Here is a 26274-nt window from a genome sequence, read left to right as displayed (position 1 = left end):
TGGCAACAAGATTTTCCAATGGGTATCGGAGATGTGTCACACGGATAATGTTGACTCAGCTGGTTAAGTCTTGTCAAATATGCCAGGGAACTCAGAGGCCCTGAATGTACGGAAGCTAGAATATTACATTTTTGTAGCAGCGAGATGTGTCCTCGCCAAATATTGGAGGACATCCAAACTCCCACAATTGCCTGAGGTACAGCGCAAAGTCTCTGCCATCTATAGATTAGGGAAGATCACTGCCTGTAAAAAATAAGTCCCTACCTGTGTTTACTAAGATCAGGGGCTACATATGAACCATGGCAAATGCCTGGGTGATATGGGGGGTGCCTCATAATATAACATTCGTAATTTATGCTATTCAAGTGCGCTTGATTCTTGACAGTGGGATGTTGCGGGGCCTATAGGGAGGAGACTTATCGGGTTCAATCTGATACAAAGGTGAAACACCACCGTAATAATAATAATAATAGTAATAATTAGTACTGCAGAGCAAGAGGGGGGAGGGGTTAGGGATGGGAGGGATGAAAACAAGGGAGTAATTAAAAACAAGAAGGATGTCGGTCATAACATTTGCATGTTGTTTATTTTAGATAAGAATATTACACCATTGATCATTAATCAGTGTATTGCGAGAGTTGGCAATAATATGTATGTTAACATTACTGCTTATGACATTTTATGTTATGTGATCGGTTACGTTACTGTTGTCTGTGATTTCTATTCTTCCAATAAACATTAAAATGGAAAAAAAAAAAAAGTACCTGGCAAAGTGGAATATAAAATAAATAATAATACTGGTAAAACATGGAAGGGAGGCTGGTAAAAAGCAAAGAGGAAGGTGACAAGCTCTGGAATGAGTCAGCAGTAGAGTCCAGCCCTGTGACCGAGTTTAAGCAGGTTCAGGGCCCTAGCAGGCCCGGTAAAAGATTATGGGCCCGATTTCCCTGTGTGTATGGGAATTTACACTTCCATCCATCCAAAGCAGGAGAGAACCAGAGAGGAAAGCCAGTTGGGCAGACTGCATGGGCCCAGCTGATCCTTACCCGCAATAATAATAATAATAATAATAAAGGTGCTGTTTTCCTCTCCCTTCATCTATAATGGGTGCCAACAGGGAAGTCAGCAGCAGAAAGAGGGCCTTCTCCCCCCAGGGCATTATAGTCCCTCAGGCAATATAATCCCCTGCCTAGGGGAGTAACACAGACTGAGAGCGCTGTCCCCTTCCCACGAGCCATACGATCCTGTCTGAACCATCGGGAATCGTATGTATGTTATTAGGTAGGTACATGCAGTGCATATATGTAGCCACAACTGGGGTCCAAAGCAGGCACTGGGGCTTTTTCTGGAAAACGGTGCACCAGGCTCAGAGTGGGATCTTTACTGGGCCAGGAAAAGCTCTTCCCTCCGCGCGGAGGGGCAAACTTCACTCTCCCGACGTGAAACGGCTGCTTCAGAGGGGGGGGGGGGGGGGGTGGGCTCTCTTCTATCTCAGGCGAAGCCCATGCCCAGCAAATCAGTTCAGTAATACCACATTTATTCAAACACACATGCGCGCGCAAAAAAACCCCCGATGGGCTGCCTTCAATAAGTTCAACCTTTTCCACAGTAAAGACGGTCAGTAGCAAGAGCAAAATATCCTCGGCAGCAAAACAAAGTCATTCCAGCACAGTTCAGCAAGGAAAGGTCACGCGCTCAATTATTTAGTTCTGCCATTTCAGAGCAGATTACATTCTTCTTTGCAGATGAGATAAATGAGACTTGCAAAATACCGGCTCTTTTCCTTGTTGCTGTCCCCATGATTTCTCCCGGGGGTGGGAGTCTCTTAAGCCTAGGAGTATTTTTTTTTTATTTGCTGCCTCCAGGGGGGGGGAAACGTCGCTTCCACGGTGGTTTCTGCGCGCCGGGGAGCCCAAGCAGGCAGACGCCCATAAACTGAGAGGCAAAGTGCAGGCACCGAGAGCAGGCTCGCACCCGGTCTGCCACGAGATGTCACAGCTGAGGTCATCAAGGCTTAAAGAGGCAAACTCAATACCCACTCTTCACCACTCAGACACGGCCCAGTGCTTTCTATATAGGTAGAGGTTAAGTAAGGTTTAGGTAGAGGTTAAGCACGAACCATTTGGGCCCATTGTCTCATATACATTTACACACACACACACACACAAAAACGAGCTGCAGAATTAGAAGATCTTGAATGCTTGTTTAGATGCTTGCTTCTTCAGACAAGAAAGGGACCAAGTAAAGAAGTGCAGGTCTTTTAGTATTCTCCTCAACTTCCTGTGCAATCAGCCAGTGGGTAGGTCCTCAGCCCTTTTTTTTTTTAGGGTTACCAAATAGCTCCGTGTCATGCGGACAGGCCGATCCGGTCCTGATTTTGGCGGCCCACCCCCATGAATTGCAGTTCTTGCTTTCCCCAGAAAAAAAACCTGAAACAGAGATACAAAAGGGGTTGGAAGCAGGACTGTCCCTCAGGGCATGGAAGCCATCCGGTGACCCAACCTCCTTTAAATCTGCCGCCCTAATAAGAGGGGACTTAGGGATCCCAGGGGCTGGCTTTTGAGCCTGACATGACTGGGAAGCTTCCCGCAGCTCCAGCCGGGCCCTGCACCTGAGGGTCGGGTCTCCCCTGCAACCTTCCCCCGGGCCACAGGCCGCAGCTTTGCCTTTAATTCTGTCCCCACGCGCGCCGCCCCCTTCCCCGCCGTCAGCTGCTTCCTCCTGTGCACTGAACCAGAAAGTCCAAAGTTCAAACTCAAGCCAGGAAAAACCCCAGGCAGAGCCTTCTCTCCGGGGGGCAGGCCCTGGGCCCAGGGATCCCGCCTGCCGGGGACTGGACGTTTCTTCCAAGCCACTGAAGCCTTTTTGGTTTCCACTTAAAGTGGTTTTGTTTCGGAGTCCTAGAGGCGGTGGGGGAGCTGCGGGTTCACGGGCTCCGGCCGTAGCTGCTGCTAATCGGCGTGAGGGTGAGTAGTGAGGCCGGCGCAGGCACCCACTGCAGCCCATGGAAAAAAAAAAAGCTTTAGGAAACATAAAGGTTAATGTTGGGGATACTTTTTCCTGCTGCATGAAACAAAAAAGAGAGAGAAGGCCAGAGAAGGGAGAGAAAGACACCCACATGGAGTGAAAGAGGAAAAAGGGCAGCAGGAAGAAAACAGACTATGGGTGGAACAAAGATAGCAGGAAGAAAAGAGACAGCCAGAGAGAGAGAGCAAGAGAAAATGATGGAAGAGACAGGCAGAGAGAGAGCAAGGGAAAATGATGATAGATACAGGCAGAGAGACAGAAAGGGAAAATGATGGAAGAGAGAGAGAGAGAGCAAGGGAAAATGATGGAAGAGACAGAGAGAGAGCAAGGGAAAATGATGGAAGAGAGAGAGAGCAAGGGAAAATGATGGAAGAGACAGGCAGAGAGATCAAGGGGAAATGATGGAAGAGACAGACAGAGAGAAAATGTTAGGAGAGACAGAGAGCGAGAAATGTTAGGAGAGAAGCAGAGAGAGAAAGCAAGAGAATAATGGAAGAGACAGGTAGAGAGAGAGAGAGAAAATGATGAAAGAGACAGAGAGAGAGAGTAAAAGATGTTAGGAGAGACAGGCAGAAAGAAAGCAAGAAAATAATGGAAGAGACAGGCAGAGAGAGAGAGATCAAGAGAAAATGAGACAGGCAGAGAGAGAACTAGAGAAGATGTTAGGAGGCAGAGAGAGAACAAGAGAAAATAATGGAGGAGAGAAGCAGAGCGAGAAAGCAAGAGAAAATAATGGAAGAGACAGGCAGAGAGAGAAAGAGCATGAAAAAATGATGGAAGAGACAAGCAGAGAGAGCAAAGAAAATGATGGAAGAGAGGCAAAGAGAGAGAGAACAAGAGAAAATGATGGAAGAGACAGGCAGAGAGAGAGAGAACAAGAGAAAATGATGGAAGAGACAGGCAGAGAGAGAGAACAAGAGAAAATGATGGAAGAGACAGGCAGATAGAAAGCAAGAGAAAATGATGGAAGAGACAGGTAGGGAGAGAGAACAGGAGAAAATGATGGAAGAGACAGGCAGAGCGAGAGAGCATGAGAAAATGATGGAAGAGACAGGCAGAGCGAGAGAGCATGAGAAAATGATGGAAGAGACAGGCAAAGTGAGAGAGCATGAGAAAATGATGGAAGAGACAGGCAGAGAGAGAGAACAAGAGAAAATGATATAAGGGACAGGCAGAGAGGAAGAGAAAATGATGGAACAAGAGATGGTAAGAGACAGCAAAGGATAGGGCAAGAAAGAGTCAGAGATGAGCAGAATAATTCAGGGTTAAGGGCAATGAGGGGAATGGCAATGGTCACTGGAGTTGTTAATGGGTCTAGCTGCCACTCACTCACCCTGCCATAGGGTTCAGACATATGGCAACATATGTGTGTGTGTAGGGGGGGGAGCTCAGACTCGCTTTCCATAGGAATCGGACCTTCAGGTGCTGTTTCCAGGGTCCCGGATCATGCAGATCCCAAAGCAGCATGTCTGGTCTCTTGTCTTCTTATTACAGAGTAAATACTATAGAACATATCCTCAGCCTTCGATGTAAATAATTTAATTTAAATATTTATATTACACTTTTTTCAAGCAATAGCAAGTACAAGGTGAATTAAACGCATCATACAATTACACCATTAAAAAAACAAAATTAAAATTCATACAACTACAAAACTCAAAACAATGTATACATAACATCAATTCAAAATAAAGCTGACATCATTTATTTATTTATTTATTTATTTATTTATTTATTTAAATTTCTTATATACCGGCATTCGCGATGGGAGTCGCATCATGCCGGTTTACAAATAACAAGGTGTGACAACAGAATAAATACTTAATAACTTAAAAACATTAACATGTGATAGAAGAATAAGGTAGCAGTTACAATAAAACAGGGATAAAATGCAACTTGGAATGTAGAGAAGGCAAAAGAGAGATTAATAATGAGATAACAAAAGAATAACCAAGGTAAATAAAACCTGCCAAATTAAAAAAGAAAGAACATTATTGAGTTGTCAAAGGTTGTTGATTACCCTGACGGGAACTCATGAACTCATATTTAAATTCCTGATGTCCAGAAATTACTGGACAATAGATGGTTAAATAACCAGGTTTTGAGCACACAACAAAAGGGTAGGTAATTCCCAATTTCTATTAACTCTTTCTGGAAACCACTCCAAAGAGAAGAAGCAGCTCCTGTAGAGGCTCTTGTCCTAATTCTTGTCAAACCCCCAACCAGACAATGAGGCCTCACACCGAATAAGATATTACGCAGCCCCAGAGCCAATTAGACTTCGTAGGTGATCATCTAGAGCACAGCTGTTTGGAAAGATGGCAAGAGACGCTTCCCTATGCAGGAGCACATAAGCATCTGCCTGATGACTCGGTTGGCTGGTGCCCTGAATCTCAGGCAGCAGAGAAGAGCCCCTACTCCAGCACCTCCCTTCCCAGGCAGGATGAATTTGGAGTGGCGGACAGAGCAGAGCACAGCAAGGAAGAGCCACTCTGCTCCCTCTTCTCCTCTCCTGCTGTTTCTCCCTTCCCTGCTGTCCTACAGGGAATAGAAGGAGAAGAGATGAGCCTGGCAGGGGCAGCAGGATGCCTTTTGGTTGGGATGTCCAAACCAACCAGCCCCCATCTCGTCCTCTACCCCCTAACTGCACCCTCTTCCCCCCACCCACACATCCCCTCCTGCTCTCTGACCCTCACCTGTCTTTCTCTTTTTCCTGCTCCCATCCTGTTTGTTCGTTTTGTTTGGGGGTAAGGGATGTTATTGATCAATGCTGGAAAGAGAGGAGGGACCTAAGGCATAAGAACATGCCATACTGGGTCAGACCAAGGGTCCATCAAGCCCAGCATCCTGTTTCCAACAGTGGCCAATCCAGGCCATAAGAACCTGGCAAGTACCCAAAACCTAAGTTTATTCCATGTTACCATTGCTAATGGCAGTGGCTATTCTCTAAGTGAACTTAATAGCAGGTAACGGACTTCTCCTCCAAGAACTTATCCAATCCTTTTTTAAACACCGCTATACTAACTGCACTAACCACATCCTCTGGCAACAAATTCCAGAGTTTAATTGTGCGTTGAGTGAAAAAGAACTTTCTCCGATTAGTCTTAAATGTGCTACTTGCTAACTTCATGGAGTGCCCCCTAGTCTTTCTACTATCCGAAAGAGTAAATAACCGATTCACATCTACCCGTTCTAGACCTCTCATGATTTTAAATATCTCTATCATATCCCCCCTCAGCCGTCTCTTCTCCAAGGGGTAGGGGAGAGGATCTGGGAAAGGAGAAGGAGCTCAAGGAGGAATGGGGGATTGGGGAAGGAAGGAGGAACAGAGAGAGGAGAGATATGTGAGATGAGGGGAGGAGGGGGGAGAAAGAAGAGGAAACCACTCACACCCACCTCCCAGTGCCAGTCCACTTATACGTGTACATCCCTCCACACCCTCTCTTATCCTCTCACTCATTCTTTTGATATTCCATCCAATTCCCTGTATCCCCAAATCCTCATGACCCACCACATCGCTTCACTCAAATACACACACACACACACCCTCCACGGCCCCACCGCTCCAACCACTTTGACACGTGCATACACTGTTAACACTGCCTCACTACCAATCCCTCATTCCTCTCCCTGTTGATCCATCAGCTGGTGCACCTCTCCCCCTCCCCACTGCAGGCCCGGCGCCACTGGGTGTGCAAACCCTGCAATTGCACAGGGCGGCACATGCGGTGGGGCGGCATCGGGAGCAGGGAGAGGCCTGTGCTGCTGCCGGTGGACCCGATCCCACCGGCGGCAGAAGCAGGAGGCCACAGCAGAGGAATCTCGTCGTTCAGCTCCTCCTCCGGTGCTGGCCCCATGATATTGAACACTCGCAGTGCTAGAACATCCTGCAATCTCGCGAGATGAGAATACAGGAAGTGTGGCATTACTGCGGTGCTCGCACAGGAAGAGGAGCTGCAGAATGGCTTTTCTCCATAAAGGAACAGGTTGGCAGCAGAGGAGGAATGACCCAAGGACGCTGACTGCCTGGGCTGTATGTGTGTATGGGAGGCTTCCTGGGATGGGTGTGTGTGTGTGTGTATGGGAGGCTTCCTGGGATGGGTGTGTGTGTGTGTATGGGAGGCTGCCTGGGATGGGGGTGTGTGTGTGTATGGGAGGCTTCCTGGGATGGGTGGGTGTGTGAATGGGAGGCTGCCTGGGATGGGTGTGTGTGTGTGTGAATGGGAGGCTGCCTGGGATGGGTGTGTGTGTATGGGAGGCTGCCTGGGATGGGGGTGTGTGTGTGTATGGGAGGCTGCCTGGGATGGGTATGTGTGTGTGTCTGTGTGTGATGTGTGAATGGGAGCCTGCATAGGATGTATATGTGTGTATGTGTGTGTGTGAATGGGAGACTGCCTGGGATGGGTGTGTGAATGGGAGCCTGCATAGGATGCATATGTGTGTGTGTGAATGGGAGCCTGCCTGGGATGGGTGTGTGAATGGGAGCCTGCATATGTGTGTGTGTGAATGGGAGCCTGCCTGGGATGGGTGTGTGAATGGGAGCCTGCATATGTGTGTGTGTGAATGGGAGCCTGCCTGGGATGGGTGTGTGAATGGGAGCCTGCATATGTGTGTGTGTGAATGGGAGCCTGCATATGTGTGTGTGTGAATGGGAGCCTGCATATGTGTGTGTGTGAATGGGAATCTACATGGGATGGGTGTGTGTGTTGAGTGGGAGCCTGCCTGGGATTTGGGTGGATGTGAATGGGAGCCTGCCTGGGGTGTGTGCATGTAAATGGGAGCTTGTCTGGGGGGTATGTGTGTGAGAGAGAAAATGGGAGGGGGGGGGGGTTATGTGCAGGTGGATTCCAACCTGCCAGCAGCTGAAATGAAGATGAAGGCCTGGGGCTGCTGGTAGATCCCAACCAAAGAAGAGCTGGAGATGCCTGCGGGTTTGTCTGAGAGACAGCGTATGTGTGTATGAGTTTGTGTGTGTGTGTGTGTGTGTGTGTGTGTGTGTATATATATATATAAGAAAGAGAGGTGAAAGTTTGTGCATCCCCTTCCCACTACTCCACGAAAATCCCAGGGTGACTGGAAATCAAAAGTTCCCAGGTATGGTGAGTGCGAATTTTTAAAATCCTTTTTAGTTTTATTTTTCAGGAGTTATTTGCTATGTCTGCTGTTTTGAAATATTTTATTGGTATTTGGGACATTTAAAAAAACTTGTTCATGAGTTTTTAATTATTTGATCTTTTATTCATAAGCATTTTTTGAAATGATGTTATTAGTATGTTTTTAGTATTATGATTATGTGCTTATTTTATTTCTTGATGTTATTGTTTGATGTTTGAGGAATGGTGATGGCTCTGCTTTTTCATTGTTGCACTGCACAGAGTGTCTGGCTTCTTGCGGTTTTCAGTTCAGCTTTTGTCTGTGCGTTTGTATTTCTACTTTATGGTTGCTCTATTCTGTATTTGAAGAGGGACTGTGTGTTCTGCATGTGTGACTGAGGTGAGGCATTTTCATAATGGGAAGTGTTTTCGGGCTTTCAGAGGGTCAAGCCCACAACCAACACCACATCGCAATAGGCCTAATACCCTATGGGTTCCAGGTGTCTATTTTTGCAGGGATTTCTGATTGGCATCACAGCAGTGCATGTAAACATAATGTAAGTGAGTTTTTTACCTCAGAAAGCTGTACTTTGATATTTTTCATGTAAATTATGAATGCAGAACCCTTAACTGTGTATTTGGAATGGGGCGGGCATTGTGCAAGGCCATAAGGTTTGCCTGGAGCAGCTGATACCCTTGCACCAGCCATGGTATCAGTTTTTAAAGTTTGGGCTTTTTTTTTTTTTTTTGCTGGGCCCGGGACGGAGAATGAATGAACTGGTGGGAGGGAGGACAGCACAGTAATTGTTCGCACAGGGCAGCAAAGAACCTAGCAGCACTGGCCCTGCCCCTCTGATTGCCAATCTGAGCGTTCTGATCTGACTGCGGTAGCTCCTCAGGCTGCCTCCCCTTCTCCCACACGCGGGTTGGCGCGTTGCGCTTATAACCGTGAGCTGCAAACCGCACCGGCCCATTCGCAGGGGAAAAGGAAGCAGGCCGAGGAGCTGCCGCTGCTAGATTAGGAACCCCCCCCCCCCAATCAGCAGCCAACGAGGAGGGGGAGAGATGCACGGCAGCTGCTGCTGCTCGACCCAGCTCTCCCCTTCTCCTGCAGCAGGAAACAAATCGTGGGTCCCTTCCCCCGTGGCTGCAGAACTGCAGGAGACTGGGGAGCCCTGCCCTGTCCAGATCGAGATAGGCCTTAAACCCATGCAGCTCACCCTGTGTCCAAAACAATAAATGATGGGGCAGTGAAGCCTCTGACTGTCCAAAGCCTTTCTCTTTAAGAGATATTTAATTATAGTTGCGCAGATGTGTCACGAAAAACTGTAGGTTTGCTGTCTATTTACACGGTCCCCCGACACGGACCATGTCTCGTACAACTGCGTCGGAGACGTGGGACAATCTGAGACTTCACTGCCCCATCGGTTATTGTTTTTGATTACTGTAAGGTTGGGGCAATCACCTTTTTCTTTGTGCTCACCCTGTTCCAACACCAATGGTCTGGCGTGGACAAGACTTCAGGTTTTCATCTGCCTATATGGATTGATAATGAGCAGTCACGTGTTCTGTTTCTGAGGGTTTTTCTGTGCTCTGTGTGTGTGCGACTGAAGCGAGATGTTCTGCTGACGTCTAAGTTGCTGTTGCCTGCTCTGATTTCCCAACAGGAAGTGCATTGCTAAATACTAAGTTTGGATTTTTAGCCCGCCTTGCCAAATAGTGCTCTGGGTGGCTCACGGTGTTTTTAGAATTCAGGTACGATAGGTTCCTGCCCCAGAGAACTTACAATCTGAACGGGTGCCTGAGGCAATGGGAGCTAAAACGACTTGTCAGAGGTCACGAGGCGTGGCAGTGCGATTTGAACCCCCGGTCTCCCTGGCTCTCAGCTCATGGCTTTAAACGCCAGGCCACTTATTCTTCCTGTGGGGAAGAACAGCGCTGCTGTTTCAGACCTGGTGTAATGTTTGCATTTTCATTTTGGGCTTTTGCTGGAGTTCTGGGAGTTAGTGCCATTTTGGGTACGGCAGGGTGGGTTGTCATAAAGGTTCTTTTTGACACGGTTTTGTGTGACCTGACCACGTGCCTGCTAATGAAGGGCGTCTCTGTCACGTTTACTGAGGTGACACCAGAATGTGACTTTTTTTTTTTCTTTTTTTATGCCGAGTAATAAGGGGAAAGCTCCTGGTTCAGCCCAGCCAGCCATTTCAGAGATTTCCTTTAGCCAATGTGGTATGGATTTCTTTTAATTTAGAAATGTTGAGGTCCATATTCAATCACTGTTGGATAGCACTAACATTAGGACAGTTCTTTGGCCCAACCAGACTTATAGCCAGATAAGTACTCTGGCTAAATGTGAATATCAGAGCTGGCTAGAGACGTCAACTAGCTACCGTAACTCCTCCTTGAAATGCCTTTAAGTTTTCCGGCAAAATTGTAGCTGCTTACTAACGGGCCGATACAGTAAAAGTCGCGGGAAAGCCGGTAAATGCCCGCTTTCCCAGCGCGCGCACAGGCCACTCTCCTGTGCGTGCAATACAGTATCTTAATTTATTTAAATTAGGCCCGGCGGTAAAAAGCGCTAGGGACACTACCGCATCCCTAGCGCCTCTTTTTTGACGGAAGTGGCAGCTGTTGGCGGGTTTGACAGCCGATGCTCAATTTTGCCGGCGTTGGTTCTCAAACCCGCTGACAGCCACGGGCTCGGAAACCGGATGCCGGCAAAATTGAGCGTCCGGTTTTCGACCCGACAGCCGCGGGCCCATTTTAAATGTTTTTATTTTTTACTTTTTTTAACTTTCGGGACCTCTGACTTAATATCGCCATGATATTAACTCGGAGGGTGCACAGAAAAGCAGTTTTTACTGCTTTTCTGTGCACTTTACCGGTGCCCGGAGAAATTAGCGCCTACCTTTGGGTAGGCGCTAATTTCTGAAAGCAAAATGTGCGGCTTGCACCGTCGGAGCGCACTGTACTGAATTGGCCCGTAAGATAGCTGGTAAAAATATAGCCAAGTGTCCAAATAGTCATTTAGCAGGAATAACGTCTGAGTTATCCATCTGAATATGGACCTCCTCCATCAAGTTTCTTTTGCATTTGCTCCCCAAAACTCACAGATGATGCCTTCATGGAACATTGTGACCTGATTTCTGAAACAGTTGTATTACATATTGAATTTAATTATCAAAATTTCTGGAGGAAAGGGGGAGAGGGAGTGGTAGCCTATGGGTCTGAAAGCTAAATGTGTGTGTATGAGAGGGAGGGTGCATAAGGCTGAAAGTTTGCCTATGGTGCCGAATACCCTTGCTCCAGCCCTATACAGCACCTCCCTGCAGACCGCAAATAACGAGATCTCGCACACAGAAGAGATAATACACGGTACCCCACACGCAGGCCCCTGGTATTGAGGCCAAACACCACGGCAGGGCACTGAGGTAGATGTTATGCGGAAACCTACCCTTGCTCCAGCACTTTACCATGTCATTTCAGGGACTTCCTCGGCAATGTCTCCCAGTTGGGTTTGCTTTGCGCAGAACCTTGACGGAACTGAGCCTCATCCGTAAGCCATGGCGCGTGTGGGGACGATCTCCGCCTCTCACATTTACTCCGGCGTGGCCAGTGCTACTTTGGTGTCCTCATGCCGGAGGAAGGCGCCGTAGCCCATCTTGCTCTGGCAGCATCCTCCTGGCAGAAGGGGCCATTTTTAAAGAGCTGAGAACCAGTCGGGAGCAGGTGGGCGCCGCTCCTGCCCTGGTATCATTCAGTATCTGGTAAGGGGGGGGGGGTAAATGGGGGCTGGGTTGGGAGTCCCCTGGCCCCAGCAGATTTAAAGAGACGGGAGGGGACTGGGCAGGCCTCAGCCAGGCCAGACAAGATACATTTTGTGGGCAGGAGTGGGGGTCGGAAGGGCCAGGGGGAAACCCAGCTGGTCCTGGGGAAGGACCAATCGGGCAGGCCCAAGCCCTGGGTTCACATTTTGCTGGGGAAGAAGGGGGTTTCCAGACCCAGTGAAGGCGTGAGTTTGGTTTTTTTGTTTTGTTTTTTTTAAATGCCACAAATAAGAAAATACCTAATTATTTTGGGGTATTTTTGTAGAAGGCCATTTTTTTGGTTCTTTCCATTCAGAACGAACCAAAAATAGTTTCATTCAATCACTGCATATTTTCCATTTGTTTCAAACAAATGCACATTCCCACTCCCTCCCACGGCCTCTGACCGATGAAAGATCCCTTCTGGTTGGAGCACGCTCTTCCGCAGCCTCTGCTTCACAGCACAAACTCCTTTACGGGCCAAGAAAAATCAGGGTAAAGCAGGTGGGGGGAGGGAGCAGGTTGGCTGTTTTGTTTTTCACACCATCGGGCCGATGCAAGAGAAGTGCGCTCGGGCTAGCGCACCGGGTAACGCTCTGTTGGACGCGCTCCGATAACCCCCCCAGTGCGTCCTCTCGAGCGCATAACTAACAGCGCTCGTCACATGCAAATTCCATGCAGATGTGGGGGATATCAGCTATTACTCCGCCATGCCAAAAACTGCCGCACAGACAAGGTGCCCGTTTTAACGTGGCAAACTTAAACGCCTGCTTGGGAGCTGGTGCTAAAGCACGGCACGCTCAAGGGCTCACCGAAAAAAAAGGAAAAACAAAATCTGCTTTCTGTGGTTCCTCATAGAGGGAAGCATAGGAGGCAGCATCCCAAGGTCTGGCCCGACTAGCCAAGCAGTCCGGGTCGGCCCCTGAAATGGGGCATCTGAGGTCCCTGTGGTAAAACAGCCCTTGCCAGACTCCAAATCCCCCCCCCCAGAGCCCAGGCCCAGGAATCCCCTGCTGGCAGTAAGTGAAGGAGTGAATTAATTAATGTTAAGTGTCGGGTAATTTAATTTATTTACTCCTTCACTTACTGACGATTGGTCCCTTCACGGTCACATGTCAGTGAAAAGACCAATCCCCTTTCAGAAGGTTGTCCTGAAAAGGGGATTGGTCCTTTTTACTGACAAGTGTGAGTGAAAAGAACCAATCGGGAACAGCGCTGCTGGGGTTGGGGAGGGGGCTCTAGCCAAGCTGTTGTGGGCGCACGGCCAAATCTCCTGGGCACCCGATGCAGAGCGCTAGGAACGCACAAATTACCCATTGCGCGTCCCTTTTAGCGCGGCCGCTCATTTGCCTATTGAATGGAGCGCCCAGGAGAGGTGGATGTGATCGTGTTCAAAAAGACGTGCGCCCGGTTTGGATGCATGTTTTTTTACGTGATGATATTGGAGCGGCCTGCAAGAGTGAAGCTTGAAATGTTTTGTGAAACACCTGGAGTGCTGCAAAAATAAATTTAAAAAAAAAAACCCCTCTTTTTCAAGCCCAGAAAACAGAGAAACAGGACACCAGATAAAGACCAAACAATCCCAGTCTTTGTCCATCTGCAACTCCTGCTCAGTTTTCTCGTCCTTTCCTCTCCTCCCTTGGCTCAGGCTCTCTTGAATTCCGAGATGGGCCCCCCCACTTCCACGAAGAGGCTGTTCCATGTGTCCACCCCCTCTCCAGTAAGAAACAGTCCGCTTATAGATCCTTGGAAACAGGAGTGGAGGAGCCACAAGACTGGAGAAGGGCGGTGGTGGTCCCGCTTCACAAGAGCGATATCAGAGAGGAGGCTGGGAACTACAGGCCAGATAGCCTCACCGCCGTGGTGGGAAAATTAATGGAGACGCTAGTGAAACATCTACAATCCAGCTGTTTGCAAGATTTGAAGCAACATGGTTTTTGCAGGGGAAGGGTGCGTCAAATGAACCTGGGTGATTGTTTTTGACTGGGTAAGGAGAGAATTAAATCAAGAAAGAGCACTCTACCTGGTTTACTTGGATTTCAGCAAAGCTTTTGCTACGGTCCCGCATAGGAGGCTCATGAATACAATGAGAAGCTTGGGAGTGGGTGCCAAGGTGGTGGAGTGGATTACAAATTGATTGACCGACAGACAACAGCGAGTGAAGGTCAGTTCTGGGTCCGGTTCTGTTCAACATCTTTGTGAGTGATATTGCGGAGGGGTTAGAAGGCAAAGTCTGTCTTTTTGCAGATGACGCTAAAATCTGCATTAGACCGGACACCCTTGAAGGAGCAGAGAGAATGAGAAGCGATCTAAGAAAGCTTGAAGAGTGGCTGAAGGTTTGGCAGCTGGGACTCAATGCCGAGAAGAGCAGAGTCAAACATTTGGGTTGCAGAAATCCAAAGGAGAAGTAGGTGATGGGGGTGAGAAACTGATGTGCAGGAACCGGGAGAGAGACCTCGGAGTGACAGCGTCTTGACGATCTGAAGATGGCAAAGCAGTGTGAGAAGGCAGTGACTTAGGCTAGAGGAATGCTGGACTGCACAGGGAGAAGCACAGCCAGCAGGAAAAAGGAGGTGATAATGCCCCTGTACAGGTCTTTGGTGAGGTAAATAAAAAACAAGCAAGGCAAGTGAAGTAAAAAAAACCCCAAAACACACAAAACAAAAGTTACTTCTTAAGGGTGTCCACTTTGCTTCTACAAAGAACGCTGCTCCTCCCTGACTCTGTGAGATGTGAGTTTTGAAGAAGTCAAGCACGATTGAGCGGTGCAATAGAAAACTTCAACTTCAAAGAGTGAGCCACTGAGCCCTGAAGCAGCACAACGCGAAACACGACTTGCCTGGTGCGTAAAATCCAAGCTGATAAAAAAAAAGCTTCCCATTCAGCGACCGCATTCAGACCGATTACAAACTCTCCCCCGAGGAAGCCATCACTGGGAAAACAAAAGACCTTTGTTGGGGTACGAGGAGCTCTTTTGTTTCGATCTTTCCGGTGACACAGGAGGCTTCAAGCAGTATAACGACTTTTGACATCCGACCTTTGGACTTGATCATTTTTCCATGAGGTTTTTATAAGGTATCAATGGACTTCGACATTCCTTCGAGCTTGGTTATATCCAGTTGCATGAAACTTGGTTCAGATGTGGTCTTTTTTACAGCATTTTTTGAGTATATATATAAATCCTTTTTGTATTCGCTTTATATAAGTTACTTCAATGAATATTTCTCTTAATAGCTTTTTATTGTGATTGATACATTAATGTTCCTTGGCCTTCCTGAGGCACAGTGTGTATTCAGGGCCACTTCATTGCGTATTCCTTGCCTTGCATTTTGTCCTGGATATATAAACCCATTTCAACAACTTGCATGGATGGAAGGGGGGGGGGGGCGGGACCCTACTCACCCCTGTTCCAGATCATTCCTCAAGCCTCACCAGACCCTCCCTCCTCATGTTTTTCCACACCTTCCACTGTGTATTTTCTGAGCATGCGCTCGCTCTGGAAACACTCAGTAGATCTTGTAAAGGTGGACGTTACCATTCTGCTGTTTGAACTGTTATCGTGACAGTCCCTGTGGTGTCCAGACCCCCTGGAATCTGAAGCCCTTGGCGTAGGGAAGGCGGGGCTAGCATGCTGTGTCCATCCTGTTTACAGAGTTGAGCGTTGCTTATTTTCAGCATCTGCATCATTTTGCACTTGTCTATGATAAATTCCATTTGTCGCTTGGATGCCCAAATTCCCAATCTTTCTAGATCCCCCTGCAGTTTTAAACAATGGGCCCAATATTCAAAGCGTGTTCAGCACTCAATAGCCAGATAAGTAGGACTTATCCTGAATATCCGGTTACAGTCAGTGGCCTCTAGATAGCTGGATAAGTTTGCTTATCTGGTTATCCCTTAGCCGGAGAACGTTTGGGGGGGGGGGGGGGGGTGAGCAGTGGGCAGATCGGGGCGGTGCTACTTATCCGGTTATTATTAAATCAAATCCGGCTAAGTTACATGTATGGATAATTCTGAATATCAGGCCCGATTAGTTTGTGTTTTTTACATGGTTTGGTATCTGCAAATTCTAAAACCTCCCTTGTTGCGCCGTCCTCTAGATCAGCATTTCCCAACTCTCTCCTGCAGGCACACGCACGTACGAGTCAGATTTTCAGGATATCCATACTGTATATGCCTGAGATTTGCATACATTGGGACTGGCTGGGAACACTGCTGTAGATCACATGAAGAAACTGAATAGTACCGGGCCTAGTCCTGCCTCTTGGGGCACTCGGCTATGAACCCCCCCCCGCCTTTGAGAACTGACCATTCAACCCCATGTACTGTCTCCTTTCTTTTAACCAGTTCCTGATTCATGAATGTGCGTTGCTCCCTATCCCATACCCTATCAGTTTCCCAAGTAATCTCATGTGCAGTGCTTTGTTGAATGCCTTCTTAAAGTTCAAATGCACACTGTTGACCGGTTCACCAGTATCCATGCACCCAGCTACAATTCCAAAAGAATTCTATGAGATTTGTGATCCGTGGCTTCCCTTCTCGAAATCCTTGCTGGCTATTCCTAATTACTCCATTTCCTTCTATCTGCTTAACGATTTTGTTCTTGATAATTGTCTTCACCATCTTACCTGGTATTGATGCGAGGCTTTCAGGTCTATAATTTCCCAGTTTCCCCTGAGCCCTTCTTCAAAACCTGGAGTCCCATTAGCCACTTTCCAGACCTCTGGTACTGCAACAGTTGTTAGTGACAAATTGCAAATTGTTATGTCTGCAATTTCTAGTTTTAGTTCTTTCAAAAGTCTGGGGTGGGTTCCGTCTGGTCCTGGGGATTTGTTACTGTTTAATCTGTCTACAATTCTTAGCGCTTCGTCCCCTCCACAGTGATGTCAGGGCCTGTCTGTGTAGCACATTGCAGTCCGGGTCCCTGTTATATGTTCTTTTCTTGCCTGTTGCAGTGGGTTGGCAGCCTGCCCGTGTTTGCCAGTTTTGGGCAGCCCTAGGTGCCAGCTATGCTCAGGCTCTGTGATGAAGACAGTGACAGCAGCTACAGCACCTTCAGCAGCAGCAGCAGCCTGGGGGCTGCGGCGCCAAACCTCCTGCCCAGCGAGAGCGAGGAGACGGAGCCCGAGGGCGAGGAAAAGATCTGCACTGTCTGTGGGGACAAAGCCACCGGCTACCACTTTCACGCCATGACCTGCGAGGGCTGCAAGGGTTTCTTTAGGTGAGTTACTAAAGAACGTAAGAAGCTGCCATCCTGTTTGCAACAGTGGCCAATCCAGGTCACAAGTACCTGGCAGGATCCCAAGGGGTAGATACATTCCAAGTTGCTTATCCCAAGAATAAGCAGTGGATGTCTATAACTCTACCTTAATAATTTTTAATGGACTTATCCAAACCTTTTTTTAAACCCAGCTACACTAACTGCCCTAACCACATCCTCTAGCAATGAATTCCAGAGCTTAATTGTCTGTTGAGTGAAAAATAATTGTTTTTTCCGATTTGTTTTAAATGTGCTACTTGCTAACTTCATTGAGCACCTCCTAGTCCTTCTATTATCTGAAAGAGTAAATAACTGATTCACATTTACCCATTCTAGACCTCTCATGATATTTTGAAGAAAAAAAAAATAGAGTCCCATTACTGACTTTTCACTGTGTGCCTCTGAAGTATTCCAGGCGCCAGAGTTTCTGAGTAGGCGGTTATATTTATGTTTTTCATCCCAAATAAATCACCATCCACCTGTTATCAACTAGCTTCAGGATGATGCATTCCACCCAAGAACAGCAGGAACTACAGGTGCAATTATGCAAAGGGGGAAGGGGGTAAAACCAGGCCTGGATCCCCCTGTCTGGGAAAAAAATGGAGCCAATTGCTCACCCTATAGGTTTCCATCCTTCCATTAAGAGCTTTGCATTGGTAACAGGCAGTACCACTATTAGCAGCAAGATGAAAATTATTTGTCAATTCATTTTTTTTCCCCAGTATCTGTACACAGCAAATGACCTGAATTTTGTTCAGAATTCTTGCATTTATTTGACTGGGACAGGCCCGCTGCCCTTGCCAAGCTTTTGAAAGGCAGCAGCAGAGATGCGGTTTTCTTGCACCGGCGGTGTTAAGATCCTATTACTGATCAGGCCCTGGCTGCTCAGAAACATCCAGGCAGGGCCGGTTTCCCAGGGTAGGGAACAAATAGGGACAAACACCAGTAGGCTTGTGTCGCCAAGCAAGAAACCATGCATTTATGTCCATGGCGACTTCAGATGGCAGCCAGTCGGGGTTTCCCCTCCATCGCCTCACGGTACCTGTTGCAGCCGTGGTGACTTTTACAATATGACCCAGTGATTTTACTGCAAAGAGTCTCTGCATAGGATTTTACGTCCAAGATGATTTCAGAAATCGGGGTCACTATCTGTGCTCCCTTCCTCAGCCTCTGATTGGCTGAAAATGTACAGACAGCATGGGAGTGAGAAAAGACCGGGCGGGGGACAGGGCATTAACGTCTGCATGTCACTTTTATCGTAACAAAACCGCCTTGGATAAGAAGTGATATACTGCAGGCAGTGAAGCTTGTGTGACTGGGAGCTGAGAGATATCCTCCACTAGAGAGCAGTGTGGATGGGAGCAAACGGCCAGATTGGGTGGGCCGGCTGGTCTCCGCCTGACATCATCTGCTATGTTTCTTATGTTTCTATCCATGGTGACTTTGCAATTGTAAACCAGGTGTCACAGAATGGCTTCAGATTCACGGCAACTTAGGGAATTTATGATGAGGTTTCAAATTATATCCTTGGTGGATATATACACTATAGTGATAAGTGTCAAAGGTTTAATTACACTCGGGCCGATACAGTAAAATCGTGGGAGAGCGCCCACTCTCCCGGCGCGTGCACAGGACACTCTCCTGTGTGCGCGATACAGTAATTTATTTAAATTAGGGTCGGCGGTAAAAAGAGGCGCTAGGGACACTAGCGCGTCCCTAGCACCTCTTTTTGGACAGGAGCAGTGGCTGTCAGCAGGTTTGACAGCCGACACTCAATTTTGCTGGCGTCGGTTCTCGAGCTCGCTGACAGCCATGGACTCAGAAACCGGACGTCGGCAAAATTGAGAGTCCGGTTTTCAACCCATGAGCCGCAGGCCTATTTCAAAATTTTTTTCTTTTTACTTTTTTTAACTTTCGGGACCTCCGACTTAATATCGCCATGATATTAAGTTGGAGGGTGCACAGAAAAGCAGTTTTTACTGCTTTTCTGTGCACTTCCCCGGCGCCGGCAGAAATTAGCACCTACCTTTGGGTAGGCGCTAATTTCTTAAAGTAAAATGTGTGGCTTGGCTGCACATTTTGCTTTCTGTATCCCACGCGCATACCTAATAGGGGCATGCATTTGCATGTTGCGGGCGCTATTAGGTTTGGGGGGGGGGGGTTGGAAACTAGCGCGTCCAAAATGCGCGTTAACAGTGTATCGGCCTGTGTATGTATAAAGACACTACATCTACTCTGACTTTATCAGCCAAGGATGTTCGAGGGAGGTTGGTGGTTTATATATTTCTGCATTTTTATCCGTCTAAGCCTCATTTTTTTTTCACACCCGTACTTGTTCTCTCCCTCCCCTTGCAGGCGCTCCATCAGCAAGGGAATCCGCTTCTCCTGCCCCTTTGCCCAAAACTGTACCATCACCAAAGCCAAGCGGCGGCAGTGCCAGGCTTGCCGGCTGCAGAAGTGCCTGGACGCGGGCATGAGGAAGGACAGTAGGTTGCTTTTGCTTATGGGTAAGGAGGTTGTGAGGGAGACCTTGTCCCGCGTGCTGTGCCCGGCTCTAGAGGACTCGGAACTCCAGAAGGACCCCCAGAAGGGCAGAATCTGCTCCACAAAGCTCAGGAGACGAACCTTAAGGGGGACAAACGTGCGGGCCCAGGAGAAGAGAGGTCAGGAGGGGGGGAGGGGGTTTATATGAGAAAAACCTTCAGATGTCTGATGGTCATCATTTACAGACTGAGAGGCAAAGCCGTAGAGGGGAAAGGTCTAAGCAAGAGGTCAGGATTTGAGGCTGGAAGGGTGGTGGAGGCATGGAAGGGACGCCCAGAAGAGCTGGGACCGGAGCTCAGGCAGGCGCGGGGCACGCACCGAAGATACTCAGCGAGGGGTCTGCAGTTCTGCAGCAGGAAGGGAAGGGGGGCAGAGCTGCTTGGGGCTGGAGCTCTTCGGCTGCCAGATCCTGTGTTTCCTGGAATTGGGTGCCAGATGGTAGGGATTCCCATTGAGCAAAGAATTCCCAAATCGATTCGCTTCTGGACGCTTGATGGGACAAACTGAATGCTGAATGACCGTTCCCTCTGTAATATGTGATTACTTATGTTGCTTGTAACCTGCCTAGGACTGGGGAGAGGTAGAGCAGGACAGAAGGTTTCAAAATGAACAAATGAGCGATGGAAACCCAATTTTGTTCGATCTGCTGCAGTCCCAACAGTTTTCCACAGCTGATGCCATCTGAAACAATTTTCTTGTTAATTTCACTGGCGAAAGAAATTCACGAAAGCTAATAATTCCCCCTTCCCCCCTCCCCCCACGCCCATCCCCCACGCACATTTTACTATGGTGAATAGTTTATTTTCTTCTCTGGAGGGAGGGGGTTCCCTTTCCCGCCACCTGTAAGGCTCTTTCTCTGTTGCCAGTGACAGCAGGAAAAGGTTTGGGTGGGATGGGGAGAGGTGGAGGACGGAAGTCAGGGGGCAGGTGAATCTTGCGGAGTCCTTGAGATCGGATGGAGATCTTTGTGATTTCTTCCACCTCGCCTTGTTCCCTCATGAGATTGGGGGGGGGGGGGGGAGGGGTTGGTTGCGTTAACGTGGGCTGTGCCCATGCCCTGCCCTGCCTGGTGCTATATTCCTGCTCTGTGTAGACGTGCCCTCCCCCCTCCCCCCCCCCCCCCCAGGATCCAGCAGCCACCCCTCCCTCGCTCGCAGCCGTGTGCAGGGCATTAAAAACAGATTCCCTTTTGTTCAATATCCGCTCTGGTGCGGTCGGGGTTCTTTGATTTACAATAAATACCACTTTATCTCGATTCCATAATGTCAGCTCAGTAGCCTGGCTGCGTTAGCTGGCGTAAAACAATAGTCTAATTATTGCAGGAGCAGGAAGGCGGCCTTGGTTCGTTCTCCAGGGATAGAGATGCAGAGGAGAGAGATCAAGAGAGAGAGAGAGAGACACATGCAGTAAATGGAAGGAGGGAAGAAACTGGTGGGGGAGGGGAGCAGGGAGAGGAGAGGGCCGGGAGGAGGGGCAGGCCAGTGACGGATTGAGGTTTTTTTGCCACCTCCTTCCCCCACGTTTCCTTTTGAAGGGTCAAATATGACCAAGGGCAGGAGCTCATGGCAGCGTTTCAGTGGCCCAGGTCTTATGTTGCAGCTTCCCTCACAGAGTGAAAGCTGCAGAGGTGTCGGTCGGACCGATACCACCAGGAACCTCCTAAGGCTCTGCGTGGACAGCTGGGGCTGCCCAGCTCTCTGCTTCCCTCAGAGAGAGAATGTAATTGCACCGTCGAACAGGGCAGGCAACCGAAAGGGCTAAGGCCCAGATTTGCACATTTTGTGGACCCCTCAGCACGTAACTTCCCTAAACGTTTTCCTGCCATAGGCACGGGCCTAGTAGCACCGTGTGGAAATCCGGGCCTGGTGAAGGTGGGAGGGTGCTGATTCTTTTGCTTGAGTAACCTCATGTCTATGGACCCCTAACGTGCTAGAAGAATCGATGGCACCTGAGAACTTGTGTCATGACATCATAATATTTTAATAGTAAATATCTTTCACTTGAAGGCCTGCCTTCGAATAATGGCCACCCACAACTCTCAAAAACGTAGTGGGTTTGCCTCAGCTACCTCTTTATGGATCCATCCCTGGTCTGTTTGGGAAAACCAAACCGGATTGATCTGCTGTGCGGAAGACCCAGGTTCAGTTCTGGGACCCGGTTTCTGCTCCCCAGGTCAGCCAGGGCTGAGGCTGCTCTGGAGGCAGAAGTCATAGTCCCTGGGGTGGAGGGAGTCTTTGCCATTGCTCAGACTTGGGGTGCAAATGGGAGCCATGGTCTGCGGCCCCTGGCCAAAGACTGTCACTACAATGGGGAGAGAGGACTGGGTAGGGCAGAGGGGATTATAGAATAGGGAAACAAATGCCAGAGTAATTGCAATTGAAGGCTCCTGGTGCACATGTAGCCCGGGAGAGGACGGTTCTGGTGAGTTGGAAGCGTGAAGGACCACGAAGAAACTGCCGAGACACAAAAAAAAAAAACCTGAACTATTTCTGCTTCATTTTTCTTTGCCCGTAGTGATCATGTCAGACGAGGCGCTGATGATGCGGCGGGCACTGAGGAACAGGAAAAAACAGGAGCGGCTCCAGAACGTGCAACAAGCAAGGGCAGAGGCACTGACGGAGGAGCAAGAGCAACTGATCCAGATCCTCGTCGACGCCCACAAGAGAAACATCGATTCCAGCTTCCCCAAGTTCATCGAGTTCAAGGTAAGAGGGAGGCTGACGCAGATGACCCTCCGATACCAGATCGTAGCGCTAGCCGAGCTGGTGGTGCTTTTCGCGTGAGGGATGACCGGAGTTGAAGGACTGTCTTGACTTGATGCTTCTTGGGAGTGGCCTAGTCTCAGGTTGTAGGGAGGGAGGCATAAAACAAGCACTTTGTAAGGATGAAATGAAGCAGCTACATCTGTGCAATGATGAAATCTGAATTTAATAATGAAGATGGCAGAGACCATGGAGTTTAGGGAGATTCAGCTTGACCCTCTAAAAATCCCTAATCCTCACGTGGGCATACAAGCTTCATATTTACACTACAGACTAATTAAGGGTCAGAGGGCAAATTCAACCAATAAGAAAGTGCCTTCTGCCATCCCCATTTCACAAGCTAGTGAAAGTAGAAATGAGAAGTGATGGGAAAACCCTTCAGCAAACTGAGACCCAGGGAGGGAAAGGAGAACATGGTGAGGATAGTATTTGCGATAGAAATGGTGGAGAAGGTGATGAAGATTGGCGATTTTGCTAGCGAAAGTGAGGATGACTGATGCGGCGATGACCCTGGCATAGGTGATGGAGCAGATGGTGGAATTGGAATTGGATGTGGTGAAACTGGAGATGGACCTGGTAGAGGTGGTGATGGAGATGGCTGAAATGTGGCGGATCAGGTGATGGAGATGGCCCTGCTAGCAGGATATGATGATAGACCTAGACTAGGTGATGGTGGAGCAGATGATACAGGTGGTGGAACTAGAGATGGACCTGGTAGAGGTGATGATGGAGATGGCTGAAAAGTGGCAGATCAGGTGATGGAGATGGTGGAAATGGGGATGGCCCTGCTAGCAGGATATGATGATAGACCTAGACTAGGTGATGGTGGAGCAGATGATACAGGTGGTGGAACTGGAGATGCACCTGGTAGAGGTGGTGATGGAATGTGGTGGATCAGGTGATGGAAATGCTGGAAATGGGGATGGCCCTGATAGCAGCAGATAATGATGGACCTAGAATAGGTGATGGTGGAGCAGATGATATAGATGGTGGAATTGGAGATGCACCTGGTAGAGGTAGTGGTAGAGATGGCTGAAAGGTGACTGATGCCCCAAATAGTTTATTAAAATATTTAGAAACAATACCATCCCTGTTGAAGCTTCTTTCTCTATCAGGTAAAGTTTCCCTATGGCTTAAATTTTCCCTAATTCTTTAAACATGCTTTCCATATTGGAAGTGCCAAACCTTATGTAGCTGGAGAGATGTTTGTTCTCTAAATTTGGTTATAAGCTCATACCAGCCAACTCCAATTTTAACTCCATTGAGTAATGGCAGTGATATCATCATTGTGTGGCAACGTGGTAGCGTTTCACGCAAAAACAATACGGTTTGATGACACCCCTCCCCACCCACCATGATATGGTGCCACGTCAAGGCAATGCATCAAGCTGGAAAACCCAGCCTGTGATAAAACTGGGTCAGATTCCCCTCCCCCCTGCCCCGACTTTGGCACGGGCCCCACCGTGGGGAGCTGCTGGCTTGCATACGTGGCTGTGCAATCACACGGAAAAGCCACATGATGACATGGAAACAGTTCATCCCATCCACCGCCTTTCAGTGGGACCTTGGCCATGACTCTCTTCCTTAAACCACTGAAATCTCTCTCAAGTAAGCATTTGAAAGTTGGGCATCTTGTGTCCCGATTCGCTGTCTTTCCCCCCCCCCCAGATCATTATGGCCATTTTAATACCAGGAGGCCTTGACCTGTGATTTAACTAGAAACGTGTTCCTGCCTTTTCCAGTGTTGAGAGTCCCATTCACAAAGAAATTTGCATTTCTGTCAGACTCAAGGTGACAGCAAGCCCCTTATAGATTCACAACCTCTGAAGTGTTGCTTTGGAGAACTCGGCACTCCCTGTGTAAATCAGGGCTGCACCTCACAGGAAAATATGTGGAAAGGATTTATTAATCCGGTCACAGAAGCACGGGCTATAGGATCTTGCCTTATAAATCAGGCTTGTGTTATTTATCCCCAGTCTAGATACAGCCTCCTGGAAGCTGGCCCTTCTTTATTTAGGATCGATAGGCCCAGTGTCTATAAATCTGTCCTAGGGCCTTCAAATCAAACAGGCAGGGGATTTTCTGACAGCATGTTATTGTTTTAACGACACTGTTGGTTTTCCTCTGGGGCGTGTGTGTGTGTGTGTATTTATGCGTATGTGTGTTGGTGTTGTGATTCAAGAGAAGTCCTGGTACAGGAGGAGTTCAATATTCCTCTCACTAATGACCGTCTGCGCCGTTTTGAGTAAATCCAGTTTAAGGAGGGGAGAAAGTTTAACCCAGTCCTGGATTTCTGACAGTGCCCCCACCCACCACCCTCTGTCTTACCATGTGCCTGCAGTGCTGGCTTCAGAGTCATAGCAGAGACTACAAATCCCACAGTGCTCTGGGATGTAGGTTCCAAAAAACGAAGACTAGCCAAGAGCCTCCATCACTTGCTAGCTCGATTTTTATCTCCCCTGTTCCTCTGACTCTGCCACTGGCTCGCCACTTGACCTCGAGCAAGGTCACTTTATCTCCCCACGCCTCCCAGACAAAGCTGGAAAAAAAAGACAAGTTTCTTAACCTGGCATTCCCAGCCAACAAGAAAAGCAAAAAAGGGAGCGGATTATTATACATGGCTTCAAACTTCTCTCTCCATCCATCATCTATCCAATCTGTCTGTCTTATCTATTCATATAAATATTTCTTTTTATTAAGCCTCCCAACAGACTGCTGACGCACGTAGTAAAGTCCAGGACCTGCTCCAGTCCTCTTCACTCCCTGGGGTCCCCGCCTTTGCCCCACTCCGAGGCATTTCAAGAAGAAGGTCAGCCCTTCCAGGTCATCGCCCCAGAAGCCTTCTCCTTGCTCCTGCACTTGACCGACATCAGCACTTTTATGATCCAGCAAATGGTCAAGTTTGCCAAGGAGATTCCCGACTTCCGGTCAGTCTGTCTGATTTGTTTGTGTGTGTGGGGGGGGGGAGAAGGTTTCCTATTGTCCATCTGTCCATCCTTAGCCACATACACAGAGTTAGGCAGCAGTACCCTCTGGTTATTTAAATGATAGTGATAGACCTCAGCATAGGGCATCAGTACAATGAAGACAAAAGGCTCAAGCCGAATCAGCCTCTGCCATTAGCTTCCTTCACAAGTACTGGGGAGAGTCTTACCCTAAATTTAAGGGCCACCCCCCCCCCCTTCCCCTATCAACTGTGGCAAAGGCAATCCTTGGCCAGGAACCACAAGCTCCTTCTGGAACCCCAGCACGGGTGCGCCCCAAGTCATCACTGTCACCGTGGCTAGGGCTCCCTCCCCGGAGAACGAACCCTGCCTCCAGCCCTGAGGAACAGAAGCAAGACTCGGAGACTCATCCTTTTTGTCTGCCGCCAGAGCTTTCTCTTCCGATTCCCCTGCTGCTCTCCCACCCACTTCCAGGGAGATTCTGCTGCCGTAAATAGAATCGACCTGAGAAAGGTGAATGGAAGTGGCTGAGCGGGAGGGAAGGAAGCCGCCCGACAGCAGCACTGGCTGGGGATCAGAGGCAGGCATGGGTGACACTGGGACTCAACTGGGTGGGGGAGGGAGCAGCCGTATCTCACACTTAACAGCTTTGAAAAGATGCAACCAATAATGACTGCGCTGATCAGAGGCTCGGGGACTCCCAGAGTGGGTGGGTGAGAGGAATTAGCCGCCCAGGGGGGGCAAATGAGTAAAATGCAAGCCTCAGCTCTCCTCTTATTATCAAGTGTGATTTTTTGGGGGGGGAGGAGTGAAAAAGGGACTGGAGGGGGTGGAAGGAGA

At 48.6% G+C, this 26274-nt stretch overlaps 2 protein-coding genes across 3 annotated transcripts in view; both read left to right on the top strand.

Moving 5' to 3' along the window:
* Positions 1-807: 807 nt before the first annotated feature.
* On the top strand, positions 808-4792 carry LOC115077490 (golgin subfamily A member 6-like protein 1). Its single transcript, XM_029579778.1, has 3 exons — positions 808-900; positions 3697-3750; positions 3961-4792. Exons 1-3 carry the CDS (start codon positions 808-810, stop codon positions 4189-4191), a joined length of 378 nt encoding a protein of 125 aa, XP_029435638.1. The 3' UTR covers positions 4192-4792.
* The window catches only part of NR1I3 (nuclear receptor subfamily 1 group I member 3), a 43321-nt gene continuing 19468 nt past the window's right edge, over positions 2422-26274 (top strand). The window contains exons 1-5 of one of the 2 annotated variants that reach the window (XM_029580548.1): positions 2422-2966; positions 16879-17144; positions 19539-19669; positions 22242-22432; positions 25190-25416. In XM_029580548.1, the coding sequence (XP_029436408.1) occupies positions 16933-17144; positions 19539-19669; positions 22242-22432; positions 25190-25416 (761 nt within the window). In that variant the 5' untranslated portion in view covers positions 2422-2966; positions 16879-16932. The remainder of the gene's footprint in view (positions 2967-16878; positions 17145-19538; positions 19670-22241; positions 22433-25189; positions 25417-26274) is intronic. The other variant, XM_029580547.1, reaches the window with a different exon arrangement.

Source organism: Rhinatrema bivittatum, chromosome 16 (assembly GCF_901001135.1).
Source record: "Rhinatrema bivittatum chromosome 16, aRhiBiv1.1, whole genome shotgun sequence".
NCBI lineage: Eukaryota > Metazoa > Chordata > Amphibia > Gymnophiona > Rhinatrematidae > Rhinatrema > Rhinatrema bivittatum.
The sequence above is the reverse complement of the archived record's forward strand: the minus strand, read 5'-3'. Positions and strand labels throughout refer to the sequence as shown.